The sequence below is a fragment of the Spermophilus citellus genome (assembly GCF_964194105.1).
Source record: "Spermophilus citellus genome assembly, chromosome: 6".
Classification (NCBI taxonomy): Eukaryota; Metazoa; Chordata; class Mammalia; order Rodentia; family Sciuridae; genus Spermophilus; species Spermophilus citellus.
Genome location: NC_138187.1, coordinates 101,505,113 through 101,524,517, shown reverse-complemented (window position 1 = coordinate 101,524,517; position 19,405 = coordinate 101,505,113). Strand labels below are relative to the sequence as shown.

The 19,405-nt window shown below is 58.6% G+C and overlaps 1 protein-coding gene across 2 annotated transcripts in view; it reads right to left on the bottom strand.

The window, feature by feature from the left end:
* PGBD5 (piggyBac transposable element derived 5) overlaps positions 1-18,827 on the bottom strand; it is a 51,302-nt gene extending 32,475 nt beyond the window's left edge. Inside the window, exon 1 of one of the 2 annotated variants that reach the window (XM_081298066.1) lies at positions 18,059-18,827. In XM_081298066.1, the coding sequence (XP_081154192.1) occupies positions 18,059-18,386 (328 nt within the window). In that variant the 5' untranslated portion in view covers positions 18,387-18,827. The remainder of the gene's footprint in view (positions 1-18,058) is intronic. The other variant, XM_081298067.1, reaches the window with a different exon arrangement.
* Positions 18,828-19,405: the final 578 nt, after the last annotated feature.

The following is a 19,405-nucleotide window of genomic DNA, read 5'->3' as shown; positions in this document are numbered from 1 at the left end:
TCTGTACTGAGCCGACCCCAAAACACTCGAGGAGGATGGATCTCACTTCCCACCCCTCACTACCTGCCCGTGACCAGCTCCCCATCACCAAGCCTCCCCTCCACCACTGTCCTGGCTGCTCTGCACCAGCCTCAGCATCCCCTCGGGGACACAGCAAGGGGGATCCACCTCCCGTCCCAACCACTGACCCTGCTCTGCCACCCCCCCTGCCCTCACTGCCCAGGCAGAGAGGCAAAGCCATGTCGCATGGGCACTGCAGGGCCGTTCTGCTACCCTGACGGCCACTCAGGGCCCCTCCAAGAGCCTTCCCTGCAGACTGGTCTCATGGCAGAAACAGCTGCCCACCGCTGCCACCTCAGGCAGAAGTCCACACAGCAGCAGTGCCTCCCCGCTCTCCTATCTCCGTGGCAAGGAAGGCACAGTCATGTTCTCCCTGCCACAGGGCCATGGCTTCCACTCCGGGGAAAATCTTACAAGAAAATGCACACCCTGGCAAGAGGGGAGCCGCCACCCAGACTCACTCCTGAACCCAGCCACCAGGAAGCAGGCTCCGCCTCTGGGATCCCGGGTCTGAGAGCAATGGCAAGCTCGCAGGACTCTACCAGGGACTGAGCTGTGAAGAGCAAAGGCCCTGGACAGGGCGAGGGGTGCCATGGCCAGGCAGAGCCCACACAGGCCAGGATGACTTGCACACAGAGCTTGGCCTTTGCAAATGGCCACCACGGCTGCCACCATTCTGACCACCCACCTTTGACACCTATCACCTTGCCCACGCTGCCAACAAGGACATCAAGTGCTGCGAGAGCTGAGGAATCGTCAGCACCAGCTCATTTTCTGCGCCAAACCTGCTTCGTTGGCCTTGCAGGAGGTTGTGGCTCACCCGCAGGGTAGAGTCCTGGCGGCAGACGGGGCCAGCAGACTGGGCTGCCAGCAGATGCCACAAGTCTCCGCAGGGTCTGGGCAGGGCATGCCCTGTTCCTACCTGGACCCAGGGCCCTCCATGGCTAGTGGACAGCCTGCCCTGGGGGCGGCACTTCTCACACAGTCTCTGCATCTTGGTGGGGGGCAGTACTGCGTCAACCCCACACTGAGCAGCAGCCTGACCCCCTGCCACCCTCCTGCCCACTGCCTGAGTAGGCTCCCTGGCCAGTCTGCTGCGGGGCACCTGACAGCGGAGGATGAGGCCACCACCCAATCTGCACCATCAGGGTCCTTGCTATAGGGGCAGGGGTGCCTGGGCACCCAGCCCAAGCCCATCTGCTCCCAAGCCCAGGGCTCATGGCACTTCCTAAGCACCCAGGAAGCAGCAGAGCTGCTGCCCCACAGTCCCCTTGTTCCACCCTTCCTTTCATCCTCAGGGGCCATAGATGCTGATGACCACTTGGACCACACTGAGCCTCAGGCTGAGTGTCCACACCTGCCCCCCACGCCACATGCCCAACCTCTGCAGAGCTCAGGATGCTTCTCCACATCCCCTTCTTCATAGTCACCTCTTCCTTGGTTCCTGAGTGTTTGCCGTCTTTCTCAGTCCACTTCCAACCATGACCTGCGCTGCATACTTGATCACTCTGAGCCACCCATGCCCACCACACTGCAGGTCCCCAACCGGCAGGAGCCAAGCTCTCCACATGACAGCCCTGTTCCACTGAGGAATCACCTGTGACTTTCCACCCATCTTGAGGTACTTCATTTCTGAACAGGACACAGGAGCCTTGAAACCAGGGAAGGAAACACCAACGAAGGAGTTTCAGGAACATTCATTAGAGGGCATTTCCACAGCCACATACAGGGAGTCCCGTGAATGTCAGGCCTCGTCCTGATAGGACCGACGGACCACGCTGGCAGTGGGCTGGGGACTCTGGGCAGAGGACTCCGGGCAGGGGACTCCGGGCAGAGGGCTTCGGCTTTCCCACTCTGCACAGTCTGGTCATAGGAACCACTTCATCACTGCCGAGAGTCACGGAGTGACAGTGTCCAGGTCTGCACAGGACCGAGGGGCTCTTTTCTGGGACCAAGGGCCCTGTGGCTCTCACATCAGGACAACCCTGGGCAACCTGGGATGGTGGTCACAGCACGAGGAGTGTGGCCTGAGCCGGTGTCAGGGCTGTGGTCCGTGCTGCACCAGATGTCATGCTGCTCAGTGTGGGCATGGCCAAGGGCAGTAATGTCCCTCCACCTGCCCTGCCTGAGCATGACGTGGGCAGCGTGGGGACCCATGGGCACTGGCAAATCTCAGCTCTGTGGTGTCCAGCCTGGTCTCTGGCCTGGCATTGACTGGCTGTGTGTGGTCTATGCTCCACCTCTATCTTCCCAAGATGAACCTACAGACGCAAGGCCACACAGGCCAGCAGGGTGGGCAGAGAAGGAGACAGAGTCCAGGGCAGGGAAACCCAGGCAACATGGACAGAGGAGGCTCGGCCTCCCCATGCTTCAGGATGAGCATGGGTGGTAGGAACGTCAGATAGAGAGCCGAGCAGTCATCTGTGCCCATGACCACAGTGAAGGGCTTCTGGTGGAAGAGAGCTGGTGTGCAGCATGGACAGGTCTGGACTTCTTTGGGTGATACTTTTTGGAAACAGGGGTCAAGGACACTGGAGAATTACTGGATCACATTTGCATTCAATCTAATATCACCAAGAATTCTGGGAGTGGTGGCGCACACCTGTTATCCTAGCTACTCGGGAGGCTGAGGCAGGAGGATCCCAAGTTCAAGACCAGCGTCAGCAACTTAGCCAGGCCCCATCTCAAACTATAAGTAAACAGGGTTGGGGGTATAGCTGAGTGATAGAGCATGCACGAGGCCCTGGGCCTGATCCCCAATAACACAGGCATGCCCGTGTGCATGCACACATACATGTGCACGCGCACGCGCGCACACACACTCTCTCTCTCTCTCTCTCTCTCTCTCTCTCTCTCTCTCATTGAGGAACATAAGCCTCCAGCGCAGTGGGAAGAGGAAACCCACTCGTACCTCCTAGACTCTGATCACAGGCTTGGCTGCACTGCGGAGCAGGTCAGGGATGGCTCCCGAGGGACCTGCTTGGAAACTCAGCCAGGTGTACAGCATGGGGCACTGAGGGACGTGGCCAGGCTCAAGTCCTGCGATGGCACATGGGGCCAGTGTCCTTGGCAGACATCCTCCCTGACCGCCTTCCATCTGTGACACCCACGCCGCCCGAGCGCCCCACAGACTGTGCAGCAGGCACCCTCTCCCGGCTGCCTCAGTACAGCAGGTTGTTCCGACCTCCATCTGTGAGGGGAATCATCCAGGGACACTTGGGGACCCATGCTGGCCCTCGCCCGGGCGTCTGCACAGTGGCGTGGCTGCCACGGCTGTAAGGAAGGGCAGGGGAGCAGCCATCTGGCTTCCTGTCCACCCTGCCTCCTCGGGCTTGCCGCTGCTCCACAGGGCCGCAGGCCACCCGGGGCTGCAGCAAGGCCCCTGGCCAAAGGACTGCCACTAAGCAAATGTTTTCAGGCACTGAATTCAACTCTGCTTCTAGCACAGGTGACTGGTGACGGTCAGCCTTGAATTCCTCCCGTCTTCAGCCCCATGCAACCAGCAGCTCTTTCCTCTCACACCAAACTCTGGGGTCTTGGCCCCCACACCCACAGTCCTCCGGACCCGGAGGAGAAGCTGGACCTCTTTCCTCCTATATGCTGAGTCACGGTCTCTGGGCTCTGGGCCTTGTCGGGAACTGAGAGGTGGACACTGGATGACGGGGAGCCTCCCTCCCTACAGCAGGGCGTTGGCATATAATCACCTTGTTTTTAAGAAGGAAACTGAAGCAGCATTTTAAAGAGTCCTGTGTGCGGTTTTCAGGTGACAGGAAGAGTGAAACCAGTGCTTCCCGCCTTCCTTCCTGATGCACAGGGACTGGGGGCAGGAATCAGGGCTGTGACTCCTAGGGAGGACAGCAGCCCCATGGGAGCACCTGGCAGGCCCCCTCCTGGCAGGCACCCTCCTAACAGGCCCCCACAGAGCCTCGCCACCAGCAGCCAGCTGACTAGTGCGGCCCTGCACTTGCTCACCTCTCACAGGTCTGGCCCTCATCTCCACTGCAGTCCTCTGGGGACTCTTCCCTTGAGGTGACTGCCATTCTGCTTCTTGATTTGGTTAAGAAACCTTTATTCATTCAGGCATCGTATCTTTGAAATGTGATACAGACAGTCCCAAGTTCAAGCATGGGCTTTGCCCAGCAATGGACCACATTCCCAAGGCGGGAGGGACTTAAAAAGGAAGGCTGGCCGTGAGGACAGGTTCACCTACACTCCAGAACCTCACCTGAAACCCAGGCACAGGTGGGGAGCCCAGGGTGCGGACCTGCTGGCCCCAGCCACCTTGGCCCGGAGGCTACGCCACACCTGGAGGAGCCCTCTGGTGCCCGTGTCTTCAGGGCGCACAGCTGGGAGCACTTACTCTTCAACAAGCCGCAGCCTAGCAGAGGCAGACAGCAGTGATGTGGCGTCATTCCCTGGGTCCACACGTTCTCGCCAGCAGGCAGGGACAGACAAGAGGCACCGTCGAGCACTCTCTCTACACAGCCTGACTCGCACCTTCATCTCAAAGACCCATTATTTCTAAGCCAGCGATCAATCAGGCTTCCTGAGAGAACTTTTCCTCTTGACCCTGACTCAGGGCCTCATGATGGAGCCGCTGTGGTTTAGATTTACAGTTAGAACAAAGGGCAGAATGGATGGAATAAAGACAGCCCTTGCCCCAACTTCTCATGTGCTCGCCACCTGCAGAGGGCCTGCGAGGAGGCCTTGGGTTGGCAGGCTGGAACAGGGCTGTCGGGAAGAGGCCCTTCCTTCCAGCAGGCGCCTGGCCAGTCTGCCCTTGGCAGCACTCTTGCTGGCTGCGGACTATCGGGAAGCGCAGCCCACGGGGACGACCAGGGCCAGGCAGGTCCACAGCCTGGGCCAGGTGGTCCAAGGCCCTGGGAGAGAAGTGGACATCACAGGGTCAGGTCAACCGCTCACTGTGGCAAATGAGGCTGGGCTGTCCAGCAACCTCAGCTGGGCTCCAGGTAGGCTCCAGCCTGTGACTGCAGAACAGAGAGGTGAGGCCACAGCTCAGAGAATGTAGCACTCCCAAGACGTGGCGGCACCTGGGACCCTGGAAAAGAAGCCATGAGCAGGGACCTGGCACAGGGAGGGGACCGCAGCCCTTGACTTTATCCCACAGTCCAGAGAGCCAACATGAGCCACAAAGGCCATGGCTCCCTCCTGCCCACCCATAGGAGGTGACTAGGTATGGTGCCCCTTCTGTAGAGCCAGAGGCCCTGCCTGGCAGTGAGCACCAGTAACGGGCCAGCATCCCTGCCTGACCTTGGCAGAGAGCCACCAAGGGCCTGGGGAGGGACGTGCCAGAGGACACGTCTGCATCTGTGGGTCACAGATGCCAGAGGCTGCAGCATGGAGAATACCTTGGCCCACGTGAGAGTGGACAGAGTACGCTGCTGGGAAATGAGCCACACCAGGGTCAGCTCATCCAGCACAGATGATGGCGGGGACACCAGGCCCTGCCCCTGGACACCTTTCCACCAACTCACAACAAGGACTCGTTTCTTGTGTAGCGGTTTCCAGGACCCAGCCACGAAGCTGGGAGGACAGAGTCGCCTCTGGACATCCACAGTGCAGCCCTGCCCTACTGGGGTGCACAGGGGAGAAAGTGCCACTCCAGACAAGTCAGCCTCTGCCACGTAACAGCCCAGAAACATCAGAGGCTCGCAGCCATCACACCTCTGGACCCACAGTCCCCCTCCATGCTCAGCAGCACCCAGGAGGGGTGTGCAGCTGCCCAACCGGATATGCACGTGACAGTCTTACTCCTTGGATTGCCTTGCCAAGTGTCTGCCCTCTGGCACCAGCTCCCGGCCATCCCCATGCCCCAAGCTGAGTCAGAGGCGCAGGGAGCCAGCAGCCACCCGGGGCAGCCTCAGCTTCTGCCTCTCAGCATCTCCTGCCTCCAACCCACAGAGTGGGAAAGAAGCTCAGGACACAGGCTCTGAGCCCAGGCCACCACCAGAGCCTGCTCTACAGAGGCTTGAATGTCACCCAATTCCAGGCAGCTCCATCCCCCTCCACAGCTCAGGTCAGAACATCCAGGGCCTCGTCTTTATCTCTGGCTCTCAGGAGCCTGCCCAAGGGCAGGTGGCTTTGCAACCTCAGGCTCCGCCCTCCATGCCTGCCCCACCTTCAGCGGAGCTCCCTGGAGTACCATCTACATCTCCTCCCTCCAAAACCTTTGCATTGGCAGAGTACTCTCTACATCTCCTCCCTCCAAAACCTTCGCTCCCCTGGTCTATAGGTCCACAGGTCCAGGTGTGGCCCCTGTGCCCAGCATGCGAAAGGCTCCTCCCAGCTTCTGCCCTCCCCAGGCTCCTGGGAAACACCCGAGGGTCAGCCCCCAGCCTGGGAAGCAGGGCAGAGCTGCAGAGAAGTGGGCTCATCCCAAAACAGCAGCAGGAGGGGAGGCTGTGTGCACAGGAACTGGGAACAGGAAGCCACCAGGCAGGAGGGGGAGGAAAATGCAGGGGGCCCATCTGGGTCACCGCCTCCGGCCCCTCGTGGGGTGCAGGAAGGCCTGTCACCCCAGAACATGGGGTGCTGCTCCAAGAAGTTCCAACCCACTGGGCATCTGCCACCGGGGATTCCACATGGCTCAGGGAAAAAGACCTGTTCCTGAGGCCACCTGAGCACTCCAGGGTCCCTGCCTGACTCCACCCAATCCTGGGGTTTCTGCCTCCCTCCTGATCTCTCCTGGACCAGGCCTCAGGAAGCTGGGCTTCTGCTCTCTCTTCCTGGAGATCATCCCACACCGCTCACCCTGGGTTTCCACAGAACATACTGTTTACCTCGGGGCCCCAAGCCTTGGTCAGCACAGAGGGCCTCTGCCCAGTCACCTCCAGGACCCCACTGGCTCCCAATTAAGCGACCATGGGGGCCCACCCTGGTCCGGCCCTTCCATTGCTCCAGGCTGACATGAGACCCAGCACAGGCTGCCGCCTGCAGCGTCCACTGTCCTGAGTAAACACCGCGGGACACCGTGGGGAAATACCCTGCCACAGGGTAACAAACCTGTTCATAATTGCATATAAACCAGAGGACTACAACCCTCACGTACCTGAGGACTCTCTCCAGGGGTCGGAAGCCCCATGCTGGAGAGCCTGTAAGGACAGCTGGGAGGCACACAGGGGCAACTGGGGACGACTTCCACTCTGGTTTACACTCAATCCTCAACTGCCTGGTCCAGTCCTGGGGATCCCACTCCACCGAGGTCCACCTGGCCCACCTGCACATAATTGTGCACTTGAGCACACACAGCACACACTCACCCTGCCTCCAGCTGACCACTGGCCAAAACCTCTTCCTGCTGTCCAGCCCAGGTATCAGGGGTGCCCGCCTGGCCAGCTGAAGCCACAGAGAACCAGCTGGCTCTGCCAGCCTCCCTGTCTACACCCTGACAGAAGGCCACCAGGCAACAGGGAACAGGACTCCTCAATGGCATCTGGTGAGGAAAGCAAGCTGCATGGTCTCAAGTCCCCAGACAAGGACACTACAGTCCAGAACCAAGCTTCCACCCATTCCCCAGCTCACCCCGACCTCTGATCTTTGAGGTGTGATGGACACTATCATGAGGAAGGCTACATCTCTAAATGGCAAACTGATCCTAGCAACAGGGGGAGGGGTAAGAATAGTTGTCAAGTTCATTCCCAAGAACAATGATATAAAAATAATTTTAATTACTCCAAGATGTCGCTGCCACAAAAATAGGTCTAGAATAATATTTTCTCCCCAGGAACACGTGGTGCTCATGTATGCAGATGGGGGATGGGGCAGGCGAGCTCAGCCCTGAAGACACAGATGTCGGACCCTTGAGCAGGAGCAGGCTTGCAGCTCTGAGCAGGGGCACACCCTCACGAGAACTACCTCCACAGAGCTGGACCCCGGGTGCTGCCAGGAGGACCAGCTCCAGGCTGTGACTAAGCACCAGCACAGGGCAGCACCGTCTCCCTCAGCAGGCTGCTCCTCAGGAGTCACACAGTCAGCAGCACCCACAGGCCAGCTGTAATGGACTTCCTGCAAGTCCGAGGGGAAGGCAGGCACAACTGGTCCCAGCACTGCCCCAGGGGGCAGAAGGCTGAGACCTGCCACCTGATCCCCAAAAGCATAGCAAGCAGTGTGGTGACCGTCTCACCAGGTGGGGCGTCCACTTGCTAAGGTAGCCTAACAAAGCACCACAGACTCAGAGGCTTAAACAACAGAAATTTACGTCTCCCAGTGTGCAGACTGAGTCCAGGGTTGAGGTGCCGCAGGGCCAGGTCCTCTGAGCCCTTTCCTTGGTTTGCAGACGCTGTCATTTCCCTGTGTTTCACATAGTGGCCTCAAGGGTATCTGTGTCCTGATCTCTCCCTAGAAGGATCCTAGGCAGACTGCACCGGGACCCACTGTAAGGACCTCACCTGGCCCTAATCCCCTTTCCAAGGACCTGTCTCCAGGGCTATGTTCTGAGGATGGGGTTAGGACTCCACGTGTGTTCTGCCAACTCATGGCAGTGGGGAGGTGACGTTCGGTACAGTAAATGCTCAGTTCGGAACTAGAAACGGGGTATCAGGCAGAGCCTTCTCCCTGCAGGGCCCACCCCGGCCTCTGTGCTCCAAGCACTGTCCTCCTCACCTGCCAGGGCTGTGTGTTCAGGCTGAGGACCTTGGGCCACGGTGTACGGCTCCCTGGGCTCAGCACCACCTCCTGAGGCCTGTGTGGCCACATCCAACAGGTCCTGCCCAGCCCTGGACCAGCACGCACGCCCCAGGGCAGCCCACCCACATCAAGGCAGGGAGCATGGAGTGCTCTGCAGACACTCAGGGCAGGCTCTGCCTTGCAGCCCAGACAGCAAGGAAAGCAGACCCAGGAGCCCGCAGAACCAGCCAAATTAAACGGCTCTTTCAAAGTCAAGTTGTTACTTAGCAACCCTGACAGGTTGCCGCGGTGGCCACTGGGCTAGGCCTCAGGTGCAGCCTCCAAGAGCGCGCCAAGGCAGGACAGCTGGGCCTCCCAGTCACAACGTGGGGTGCCTTGTTGAGGTGATCCCCATGCAGGACAGGCAGTGTCTTCACAGATACGTGTGTCCACGGTGCTACCTGCCCTAAGAGACCTTTTAACTCAATCCAGATCTAACTGGGGCATTATGTTCCACTGCAGACCTCGCCCACAGGCCTCGCTGCTCACTGGCACAGCTGACACCATCTGGGGACAACCCCACGGCAGGCAGCTCTCCCACAGAGGGCCCAGCAGGGGGGGTTCCACAAGGAGGGTCCCTGGGAGGGAACCTGATCCTGTGCCCTGGCCCTCAGGAGCCCGCCACAGTCCAGGGCCGACATCTGCTGGCTTTGCAGGGAAATGTGTGACGCCCACCCCCATGACCCACCCCAGCCATCCTGGGCAATGCACACCAGCCTCTCTGGCCCAGTCCCAGACACCTGCCACGACACCTCTAACAGGGATGCGAACAGGGACATGTGGTGGGAGAAGCAGTAGGTGACCCAAGGCTCCAGGCGGCACTGCTGCTGGCCTCCTCACTGCCCCCAGCCTCCTCACTGCTGCTGGCCTCCTCACTGCTGCTGGCCACTCAATGAAGACTTGGCTGAGATGAAGCCTGCTCCCCTGCATGTGCAGCTGGAGCCCCTCCAACACAGGTCAGGTTGCGCCATCCCTCAGGGCACCCCCTGGCCCTGGCCTCACAGTGTCCAGAAGCCAAGCACCTCCAGCCACCTCCCCCGCCTTCTGGCTCACACCCCAGCACTCCTCTGAGGGTCCCACTAGTGCCACAGCACCTCCAGAAGCTCCATCGAGCACGTGACTCTTTGCTAAATGTGCCACATCACACTCATAGTACGAGCCACATCCTTCCACCAGCTTCCGAGGTCCCCACACCTGCCACTGCCCTCAGCCCCTGACGTTCCTCCAGCTCCAGGGCTGCCCCTCACCTCCTGTGGGCACACAGCACAAGCTGTGCCTTGTCCAAGTGCAGATGCCCGCCTCCTCTGGGAGCAAGTGGTCAGCTCCTCACCTCCTGGAAGCCCTGCTTCTCAGTGAGGCCTGTGCATGCTGATCCTACAAGGGACCCTCCCTGCTCCATCGCGCCAGAGCCCCTCACTTGCTGCCTCCCATGCTGTGAGCTTCTGCCCCGCCACCTCTGCCTGGTGAGCAGCGCTTGTCCACCCCAGGTCTGCATCAGGGAAACCGCATCACCAGGGCACCCCAGTCCTCAGGTCTGGGTGAAAAGAAGCCACCTTCAGGGAGCCCAGCAGGGGCTGGCCAGGAAGGACGGGCTGAGCAGGAGCACCTCCCAGAACAGCGGTGGGGAAAACCACACCACTGCCAGCGGAGACGCTGCCCGCCCTGCACAGCGCCACCCGCCCTCAATCTCTGGCCTGAACACTTCCGGGCTGTTTCCTAAGTACAGCTGCAGATGGTATTCTTAACCTGGAGGTTCATTTGGCGATTGGTGCCGGTCCTGACTTAAGCAGACTCGGAGCCATTTGGACAAAAGGCAGATTTGGGTATCTGGTGTGTGGGGGTGACGGGAGCATCAGAGGACCATGCCAAATCCTGGCACTGTGGAGGCAGAGGCTCCTGGTGGAAAGCCTTGTCTGCGGAGTCCTAGCTGGGGACTTGCTTTCCAATGATCACAGAGAAACATGCATTTAATTATGAGGGAAGAAGGGAAGGGGCAAAATGTTAAAATGGGAAATAGATCACAGTAGGTGGACTTTGAACAGGGATGGAATGAAACCCAAGGGGAAAAGAATGGGCTTTTCAAAATGATGCTCAACCACCCAACAGCCACTCTCAAAAGGAAGTTGGTGCCTTTTTCAGATCCCACACAGCACTAACTCAGAGGGCTGGCTGAGAACACACAGCAAGGCTCCCGGGAGGAGGAAGGCCTCAGCTGCCCTGAACCCCGTGGTAGGACCTGAGCCTGTGTGTCTGCAGGGCAGTTCCAAGAGCGAAGAGACACCCACCACCTGTGTGCAGGTCAACAAGGCCTCTCTGGTCATGTTAAAAGCACAATTCCATCTGTATGCTGCACAAGAAGCAGCAAGCCAGAGGCCATGGTGCACCCTGGCTGGCCTTATCTCAGCCAATCAGGAGGCCAAGGCAGGAGGATCCCAAGCTCAAGGCCAGCAGGAACAACTTAGCAAGATACCATCTCAAAATAAAATAAAATGGGTTGGGTTCTTATTACATTTCTATGAATATGAAAATATTTCCGAATAAAATGTTTTTTAAATATTTCATAAATAAAGGTGAATAGAAAATAAAAGGGCTAGGGATGTAGCTGAGAGATAGAGCACACATCTGGTGTGTGTGAGACCCTAATTTCCATCCCCAGCACTGCCAAGAAAGAACAGAAAGAAGCATAGAAAAGAAACTTAAAGAAAAAGTAGGTTGAAAAATAATGCACAGCCAGGGACATGCAGATGGGACAAAGTGGGAATGGCCAGACCGAGCACAGCCAGTCGGGCTGAAGACCAAGACATAGCAGGACGCGGAAGCCGTCCAAGGCCCCACGCCGCAGAGAAAATGGACCCTAACTACGTGTGTGCCCAACAACACAGCCCCTAAAGATTCTTCAGGAGGCAAGAACTTGTAAAACTTGAGATCTGCAAATCAGACCACCTACCTCCTTGGAAGGAGATGGAACAAAAGAACAGGCAGACAGATACTCCCGCCCCAGGTGTGCTTTCTTAACACCAGTGCCACACAGATCAACTGCATATTTGGCAACAAAGTAACCCTACACACTTTTCAAATGAGAGGGTTCAAGACCACTGCTCTCCTTGCAACCCAGAAAGAATTCCAAGGGCTCAAGCCCTGGAAACTAATCAGCACACTCAGACAGAAGCAGCAATGGCCAAGGGCTGACTGTCGGGCAGAGGCCACGGGAGGCGGCTCTGCACCAGGGATGGGCAGCACCCAACGTGAGCCTGCGGGTCTCAGCATGGCAGCATCAGATGGCTGTTGTAACACACCGATTTCTTGCGTTTTCCACCAGTGCTTCTCCAGGGGTCTCACCTTGTCCAAATTCTCATCTCCCACCAAACTTCCAAACCCTCCTGGGGCTACATCCCCAGGAAAACCTGTATTTGTGCTGAACCTGGAGATAAGGCTCCCCCACCAACCCTGCAGGCTCAGGCAGCATCCTACAGCGCCTCACAGGGAAGCGGCATTGGGAGTGGGACTGCAGTGAGCCCCAGCGGCCCTCTCCTGCCACCAGAGCAGATGCCCTCTCTTGACCTGAGCTTTCTTTCAGGCCTAGCTGAGGGGTCCCTCCTCCCAGCCAAGTGGGATGAGGATACACCTGGGGTCCAGAGGTATACCCTTCCCCGTCTCTCCTCCAGCCGCAGGGCATACACCTCACCTACTGCCTCACCCTAGCAGGGCTCAAGGCCTTTGCTGAACCAACACCTGGCACATCCTGCACTCTATTGGTGTGAGAGCCCAGGGCACAGGGGAAGACCGCTGGGCAGCAGCTCAGGGGTCCTCCTCCCAGAGATCCTGCCCCAGGAGACATGTGGAAACGTCTGCAGACATCTGCTTACAATAGAGGAGGGCACTTGGGGAAAGGCCTGCACTGCTGTTAAGACCCTGTGGCGCCCCCACAAACAAGGGGCTACCTGGCCCCAAATGCCAACACACCCAAGCCAAAAGGCATTGCACTAAAGGTGAACACTCACCTGACCTAAGCCGAGCAGTCCCAGTCCTAGTACACGTGCTCAGGGGAAGGTATCTGCATGTCCATAAGAATATTAAATAAGTAAATAAAACCAGGACCTTTTCAGAAGCTCTATTCATAAATGCCCCCAAATGGGCCACATGTGTGATGCACACCTCTAGTCCCAGCAACTCGGGAGGCTGAGGCAGGAGGATCACAAGTACAAGGCCAGCCTCAGCAACTTAGCGAGGCCCTGTCTCAAAAATAAAAACAAAAAGGGCTGGGGGTGTACCTTAGGTAAAGTGCCCCTGGGTTCAATCCACATGACAGAGAAAAAAAGCCCCCAATGTAGAAACAAGCCAAAAGTCTACAGGTAGGATAACTGCTGAACTCGCACACTGTACTGGGAGCACTGCAGGCAACGCAAAGTAAGACTGTGGCCGGATCCCATAGACTCAGAGGCAAAGCTGCTATGTGGTGACGGAGCTCAGGACTGGCTGCCTCTTGGGGTGGCGGTGCCAATACTTAGGAGAACCAGGGCGGGCCTTCAGGCCTTCTTTACCTGGACCTGGGTGGCAGCCGGACGGGGCACCCATGCAGAAGTCCCTGCCAGGCATGCGTCTCACACCCTGTTAAGGCTGGCAGGTGCAGCTCTCCTGTGAGCTCATCCCACCCCCTAGAAGCACAGGCCGGCTCATGAACAAGCCGTTCTCGGGGACACACTGGCTCACTGCTGGCAGGAGGACAGCAGGCACGGTTCCGAAGGCTCCTCCACAACAGACACTCAAAGCCTTACCATGTGCAAACCCTTGCCTCGAAACCCAAGGGGCATCACGCAGAGGGGCGGGCAGCTGGTGTGCCAGGGCAAGGCTTCAAGTGCGGCACACGGCACAGGCTCCAGGGCCAGGGCCAGGGCCAGGCGCAGGTGGGGGCAGCACAGCCACCAGGGCAGTGCTGCAGCGAGGGCTACGCCCCCCATTTCTGAAATGGAAATGGAGAAGGTCTATCGCTCCTCATGAGGAGCTTCCACAGGTGACCTAGACACGCGCAGCATGTGTCAACAACGATGCCCGTGGCTATCCTGGGTAATGGGAGACTGTGAGGTTTTAAATCTCTTATTTTCTAAAAACAATAAATCAGTTGTTAATGAGAAAAAATACAATCATAGTTCTCCAAAATAAAGGTGAATCTGAGCCGCAGAACAGAGTCAGGACTCAACTGTCCCACCTCTCGGCCTCCCCAGAGGTCCCAGCCACGCACAGCCAGGGTAAAACTCCAGACCCTTCCACCTCGACCCAGGCTGACTGCACACTCCCCTCACGGGTCAGGTCTCCAGAGCGGCACCCCCACCACAAGGGCCAAGGGCGATTCCATGAGTGAATGTGAAAACAGACATCTGTCTGAAAACAGTTCCAGTTCAGAATAAATAACTACAAGGCACTGCCCATCCTGCACTGCCAAGCCCAGCTCTTCCCATCAGCCCCGCGACTGCTGGAATGGCACGTCTGCTTGAGTCTACCAGCTGAGATGGCAACCTCCCTGCCAAAGTCCCTGTTAAATCAGGTGTGGCAACACATGAAAGAACAATTACAAAGGAAAAGGAACCCCAGGTCTCCAGGCCCCATGTGCGCAGGCTCCTGGGGAAAGCACTCTCTGAGGGTCAGGGTCAGCCCCTCCCCAGTCCTGTGTGGCCGACTTGGGTACTGCCAGTGTTTCCCAGGGTTCCTCTCACAGCTCCCAAGACCCTAGGCTCCTCCACACCAGACAGATCTAAGGCCAGACGGGGGCACCAGGTAGGTGAGCGTGTAAGCCCCCTGGGGCAGAGTGTCCTCAGCTAACTCTGGCTTTCTGGGAGACTCTCCTGTTACTCAAAAAGACTTCAAACTGACAGAAAGCTCTAAAGACCAAACAATCCCAGTGTTGATTCTCAGTGCCCTGGTCCCTCTCCAGCTTCTCAAGGTCACACCAAAGGGTTAGAGGGTTGCTGGCAGGACACAGGGACCAAAAAGACAAACCTCCCAAGAAGTTCACCCTCTCACAGAGAGGGCAAACCACAGAGACCCCAGCCCAGCCTGACAAAGGACCAACAAACCAGAGACAGGAGCCCTGGAGCTGTGGGCCCTCTGCCTCCTACATGAAACTGCCTACCGGTAAGAAGAAACAGAGGGCAGCGGCCAGGACACAGATGGGCCTGGCACCACGCTCTCTCCAAGAGGGAGCTCACGGCTGCGCTGGGTATTTGCACAGCAGGCCGGGAGGTTGACAGCTTGAGAGGCTATTTTGGGGGATTTACTACAAGCCCAGTTTGGAGTGGGTCCTGTACCCCATGCTCCAGAAAGCACTTCAGCCCCCAGGATGACCCTCCAGCCACTCAGGGGTTAAGAGCCTGGCAGGCAGCCTGCAGGCAGTGTTTATATTTAAATCATCCCAAGGGGACCCACGCCTCAAGCACAGCCAAAACCTGGGGGAGGTGAGAGAGAGGAGGCAGGAGGTGACCCCACCCCAACTGCTTCAGAAAGCGGAAGATGCTGGAAAACAGAGGAAAGGGCCAGGAATTGCCCTGCACTGTAGAAACACAGCTTTCCTCCCCTCCTCTCCCTACTGTGCACTCCCCCCACCAGGCCATATGGCTGCGCCTGTGCAGTTCCAGAGAGGATGGTCCTCTGTGTACCTCCTCTTGCAAAGGGACCCTCTGCAAAGGTCTGCAGGTCATCAGAGGGCTCAGGACAGCAATTACAGTCTCTTTCTAACAGAAACCCTACTCTGCTCAAACTAGCACAGCAAAGCGCATTCACATGCAATAGTTATTTACACACCTGCACATCCACATACAAGCGGGTACACCTGTTTTCACAATGGGGTCAAGGCAAAGAATCTCAGATAAGTCTAGAATCTGTGCTTTCATCATTGGATTGCAGAGCATTTCAACCGCAAATGTTCTGTTATGAAACAAGATTCCAGATCAAACTGCCACACTCTTTCTCTCCTCCCCATCCCATTCTGCCCACCCAGGGAGACTTATTAATAGTCTGCACACCTTGGGTGAGGAGCAGGTGAGGGCTGGGGTGTCTCGGATGATGGGTGTGGATAAGACTGGAAGACTGAACCTCTCCACTCTCAGAACACAGGGTGCAGCTCCTGGCCTCTTAATAAACACATCCTTCTCTCTGCAAGCTACCAGACGCAAAGACTTTCTCTGGCCAACCTGTACCTCAGCATCTATTTTAAGCCCCCATAAATCACATTCCATTGTTCCAGGGAAATCTCACTTCAAGGCCTCATCCTTGTACCCTCTGCCCCTTACCCCAAATTTTCTTTAGGGAGAGAGTGTTGCAGAGAGGAAATTCTAAATTATATCTAGGTTTAGAAGACAAGCTCCCGCACAGAGCAGGAAAACAACATCGGATATAAATACCAACAGAACACGCGCCTGCCTGGGAAAGGGCTCCAGTGTGACTCGCAGGTCCAGGCACAGCCCCGTGGGCATCTGCAGGAGCAGAATGTGAGTCCAACACCCAGTGACACAGGATCCTGGGCTCCAGAACCGTAATCAGTGCTGCAGAAGATGACAGGGCTCTGCTTCAGAACTCCCCATCACAGGCTACCAAGGAACATGAGATTGCTCTAGAGCCTATTTCAGCAACTGCCCTCTGGCTCCAGCAGAATCCCGGTTTACATTCACAACAGGCTCAACTCAGTGCCATTTCACTCTTTGACCTGAGACCCAAGACACATGCAGGGTTCTCCCAGGTCGGCTTACATCTCCAAGATCAAAAGTGACACATGCTCATAGCATAAGACCTGCCAAGCCAAGGCCCTGGTCTGGTACAATTCATATATATATATATATATATATATATATATATATATATATATATCTTTGTTTCATTTATTTATATTTTATTTATGTGGTGCTGAGGATTGAACTCAGTGCCTCACATGTGCCAGGCAAGCGCTCTACCACTGAGCCACAACCCCAGCCCTGGTACAATTCTTAAAGCCAATATGGAAAGCAGCTATCCAGGGCAGGAAGCCCTAAATGGCACTCTGAAAGCTGGAGGGTGGTATAAAAGGGCTATTCAGAGTGAGTGGGTCTGAAAATCTCCAAATTGTTAACTACAGCCCAAATGAGCAGGCTTTAAGACTTACCCAGCCTAAGCACTGCACAAGTCACTTGAACCCCCCAAGCCCAGCTGCCACTCAACATATTCAGGGACTGCAGGCTGACAGAGGCTCTCAGACCACTCCCTTCAGAGTCCAGCCAGTCCAGCCAGCCCTCCCAGCCACCCAGCAAGCTGCAGCACCATGTGCAAATCCAAGCCTGGGCTCCAGCCAGAACCCTTGGGCCTGCCCTCCCATATGCCTATTCCTGACAGGTTGAAACCCAGAGAGCCACTGGAGGAGAGGGTGTGTTTAGCATGCACAAGAACCTAGGTTGGATCCCTAGCACCCCCCACCCCCAAAAAAAGAGGAAGCCACATGAAAAGCCGCATCAGGCACAGGACAGCCACTCCCTGGCCTTCATTATCACTCAGAGATGAACATAATGAGAGACAACAGGGGCCTGCCAGGACAGCTGGGGAACAGCACTGAGGACAGCTAGAAGGGAGGGTCTCCACCTCTCCAGGGACAGAGGTACTGAGCTGCTGCAAAGTAGTGATATCTTAAAGCAAGCAAGCAGCAAGAGGACCCTGAGCAGCCTCAGCTGCCAGCACTCCAGCCACCTCTCCATATATCTGAGGCTTATCCACACCCCTGAAAACACCTCTGGCCGTAGTCCACACACCCTAGCACTTTACAGTGGAAATCGTGCTTCCCTCCCACGTTCTTAGCAAGAAACCGGATGGCAGGACAGGGAAGTTTCCCAGATTAACAGAAAACTAGCTCAGCCTGTAAAGACGCTGTGGGTGGCCTCTTCGCTCCCACGGGATCAGGCTCCAGCTGCGACCTGCCTCACCTCTGGCACCTGGGTCCCTCTTACCATCAGCAAAATGACACCCTCGCCCAGCCCAAGCCATGGCAACCTTTCAGCCTCCCCTCAATAGGAAAGCTCAGCTTCACCAAGCCCAGAGGGCCGAGCCCACAGGTGTGATCCGAGGCAGATGAGGGGAAGCCCCTCTAGGACTGCCACTGGCAAAGTGCAGGCGTGGCATCCACCCAACAGGAAAGCGCAGCAAGAGGACCCTGAGGACTTTACATCCCAGCTCCTGCAACCTCCTGAAACGCACAGGTGCCGGGTGAGGCCCACCACGCTCGTCTAGGACCCGCCCGCCCTGCCCTGCACTGCCCTGCACTGCCTGGGCAGCGCCCCTGCACCCCGCGGCCACTCCTCACCACCGGTGTCCTCGAAGCGCGGGGGCGGGCGGTCCCGCAGCACGGCGCTCCAGCCGGCGCTGGCCTCGTCCTCCTCGGGGTCCTGTGAGTCGGGGAAGCCGGGCGGCGGGGCGGTCCCCGGGGGCGCGGGGCGCTCGTGCTCGTCGTCGGAGGAGGCTGCCGAGGAGGAGCGCGAAGCGGCCGAGGTGCTGTAGAAGGGGTTCCCGCCGCTGTCCGGGCCCGATTCGCCAAACACGTCGTCCGAAATGTGCAGGCTCTCATAGCGCGCGCGGGCCGCCTCCAGCAGCGCGGGTGCCCTCCTCCGCGCGCCCCCGCCGCCCTCGGCCATAGCCCCGGCCGCCCGCGCGCCCGCCCCCCAGAGCGCCTCCCAACCGCACGCGCCAGGCCCGGGGCCCGCGCCGCGGCCCGCCGCCCCCCACCAGCGCAGCCCGCAGCAGAGCGCCCGCCGCCCCGCGCCCGGCCGGCCCGCCGTCTTGGCCGCTCGGGCCGCGCCCGGGGTGCGCCTGGGAGCTTGGGCACGGCAGGCCGCGGCCGCGGCAAGAAGGGGCTTAGCCGGTTCCAGCGCCGCCGCCGCCGCCGCCCCCGCCCGCTGTGATGCCGCCCGCGGTGCCTCCGCCGCGCCCGGCTGCCGCGTCCCCGCACGCCCGCCCCGCGGCACCCGCGCTGCGCCGCCGACCTTCCCGGGCGCGAGCCGCCTGGCGGGCCCGCCTCCCGCACCTCCGGCCGCCGGCCAATGGGGAGCCCGGCCCGCGCGGGGGCGGGGAGAGCCGGGCGGGCCTCGCCGCGACGCTCCACCTCCCCGGCGGCGGGCGGGGCGCGCGGCCAGGGCCCGGGCGGTCGCCTGCTGCGGGGCCTCCGCTCGCAGGCCCCGTGGCCGGCGCGGGTGGGCAGGGCGGGGCCGGGGAGCCGGGCAGCGGCTGGTCCTGCCTGCGTCTAGCGGACTCCCGTCCCGCTCGCTGTCAGGTGCGCAGCCGCGCCCTGCGCCGGGGAGCTGTCCGCCCGCGGGTTCTGAACCCGCCGGATCGCGCCGCGCCGCGCCGCGCGCTCCTGTAAGCACCAGGCTGCCGCGCGTCCGGGAACCTCGCCCGGATCGGGAGCGCCTCCGGCGTTTCTGCGGTCAAATGCTAGCCCGACCTCCTCCAGGCCTCGGTGACTTGTGGCTGGCAGCGCTGGGGTAGGCAGTCGCCCTCACCATCTTTGAAGTTCCATACCTCTGAGCTCAAAATACTCGTTACTTCCAAAATATCAACGCCTCTCCTTCTGCGTTCTAACATCTCCTTGCCCACGCTTGGGACACGCTCATCTGTTAAAATAAGGCACGATCGCCAGACTGCGGCGCTCTGCTGA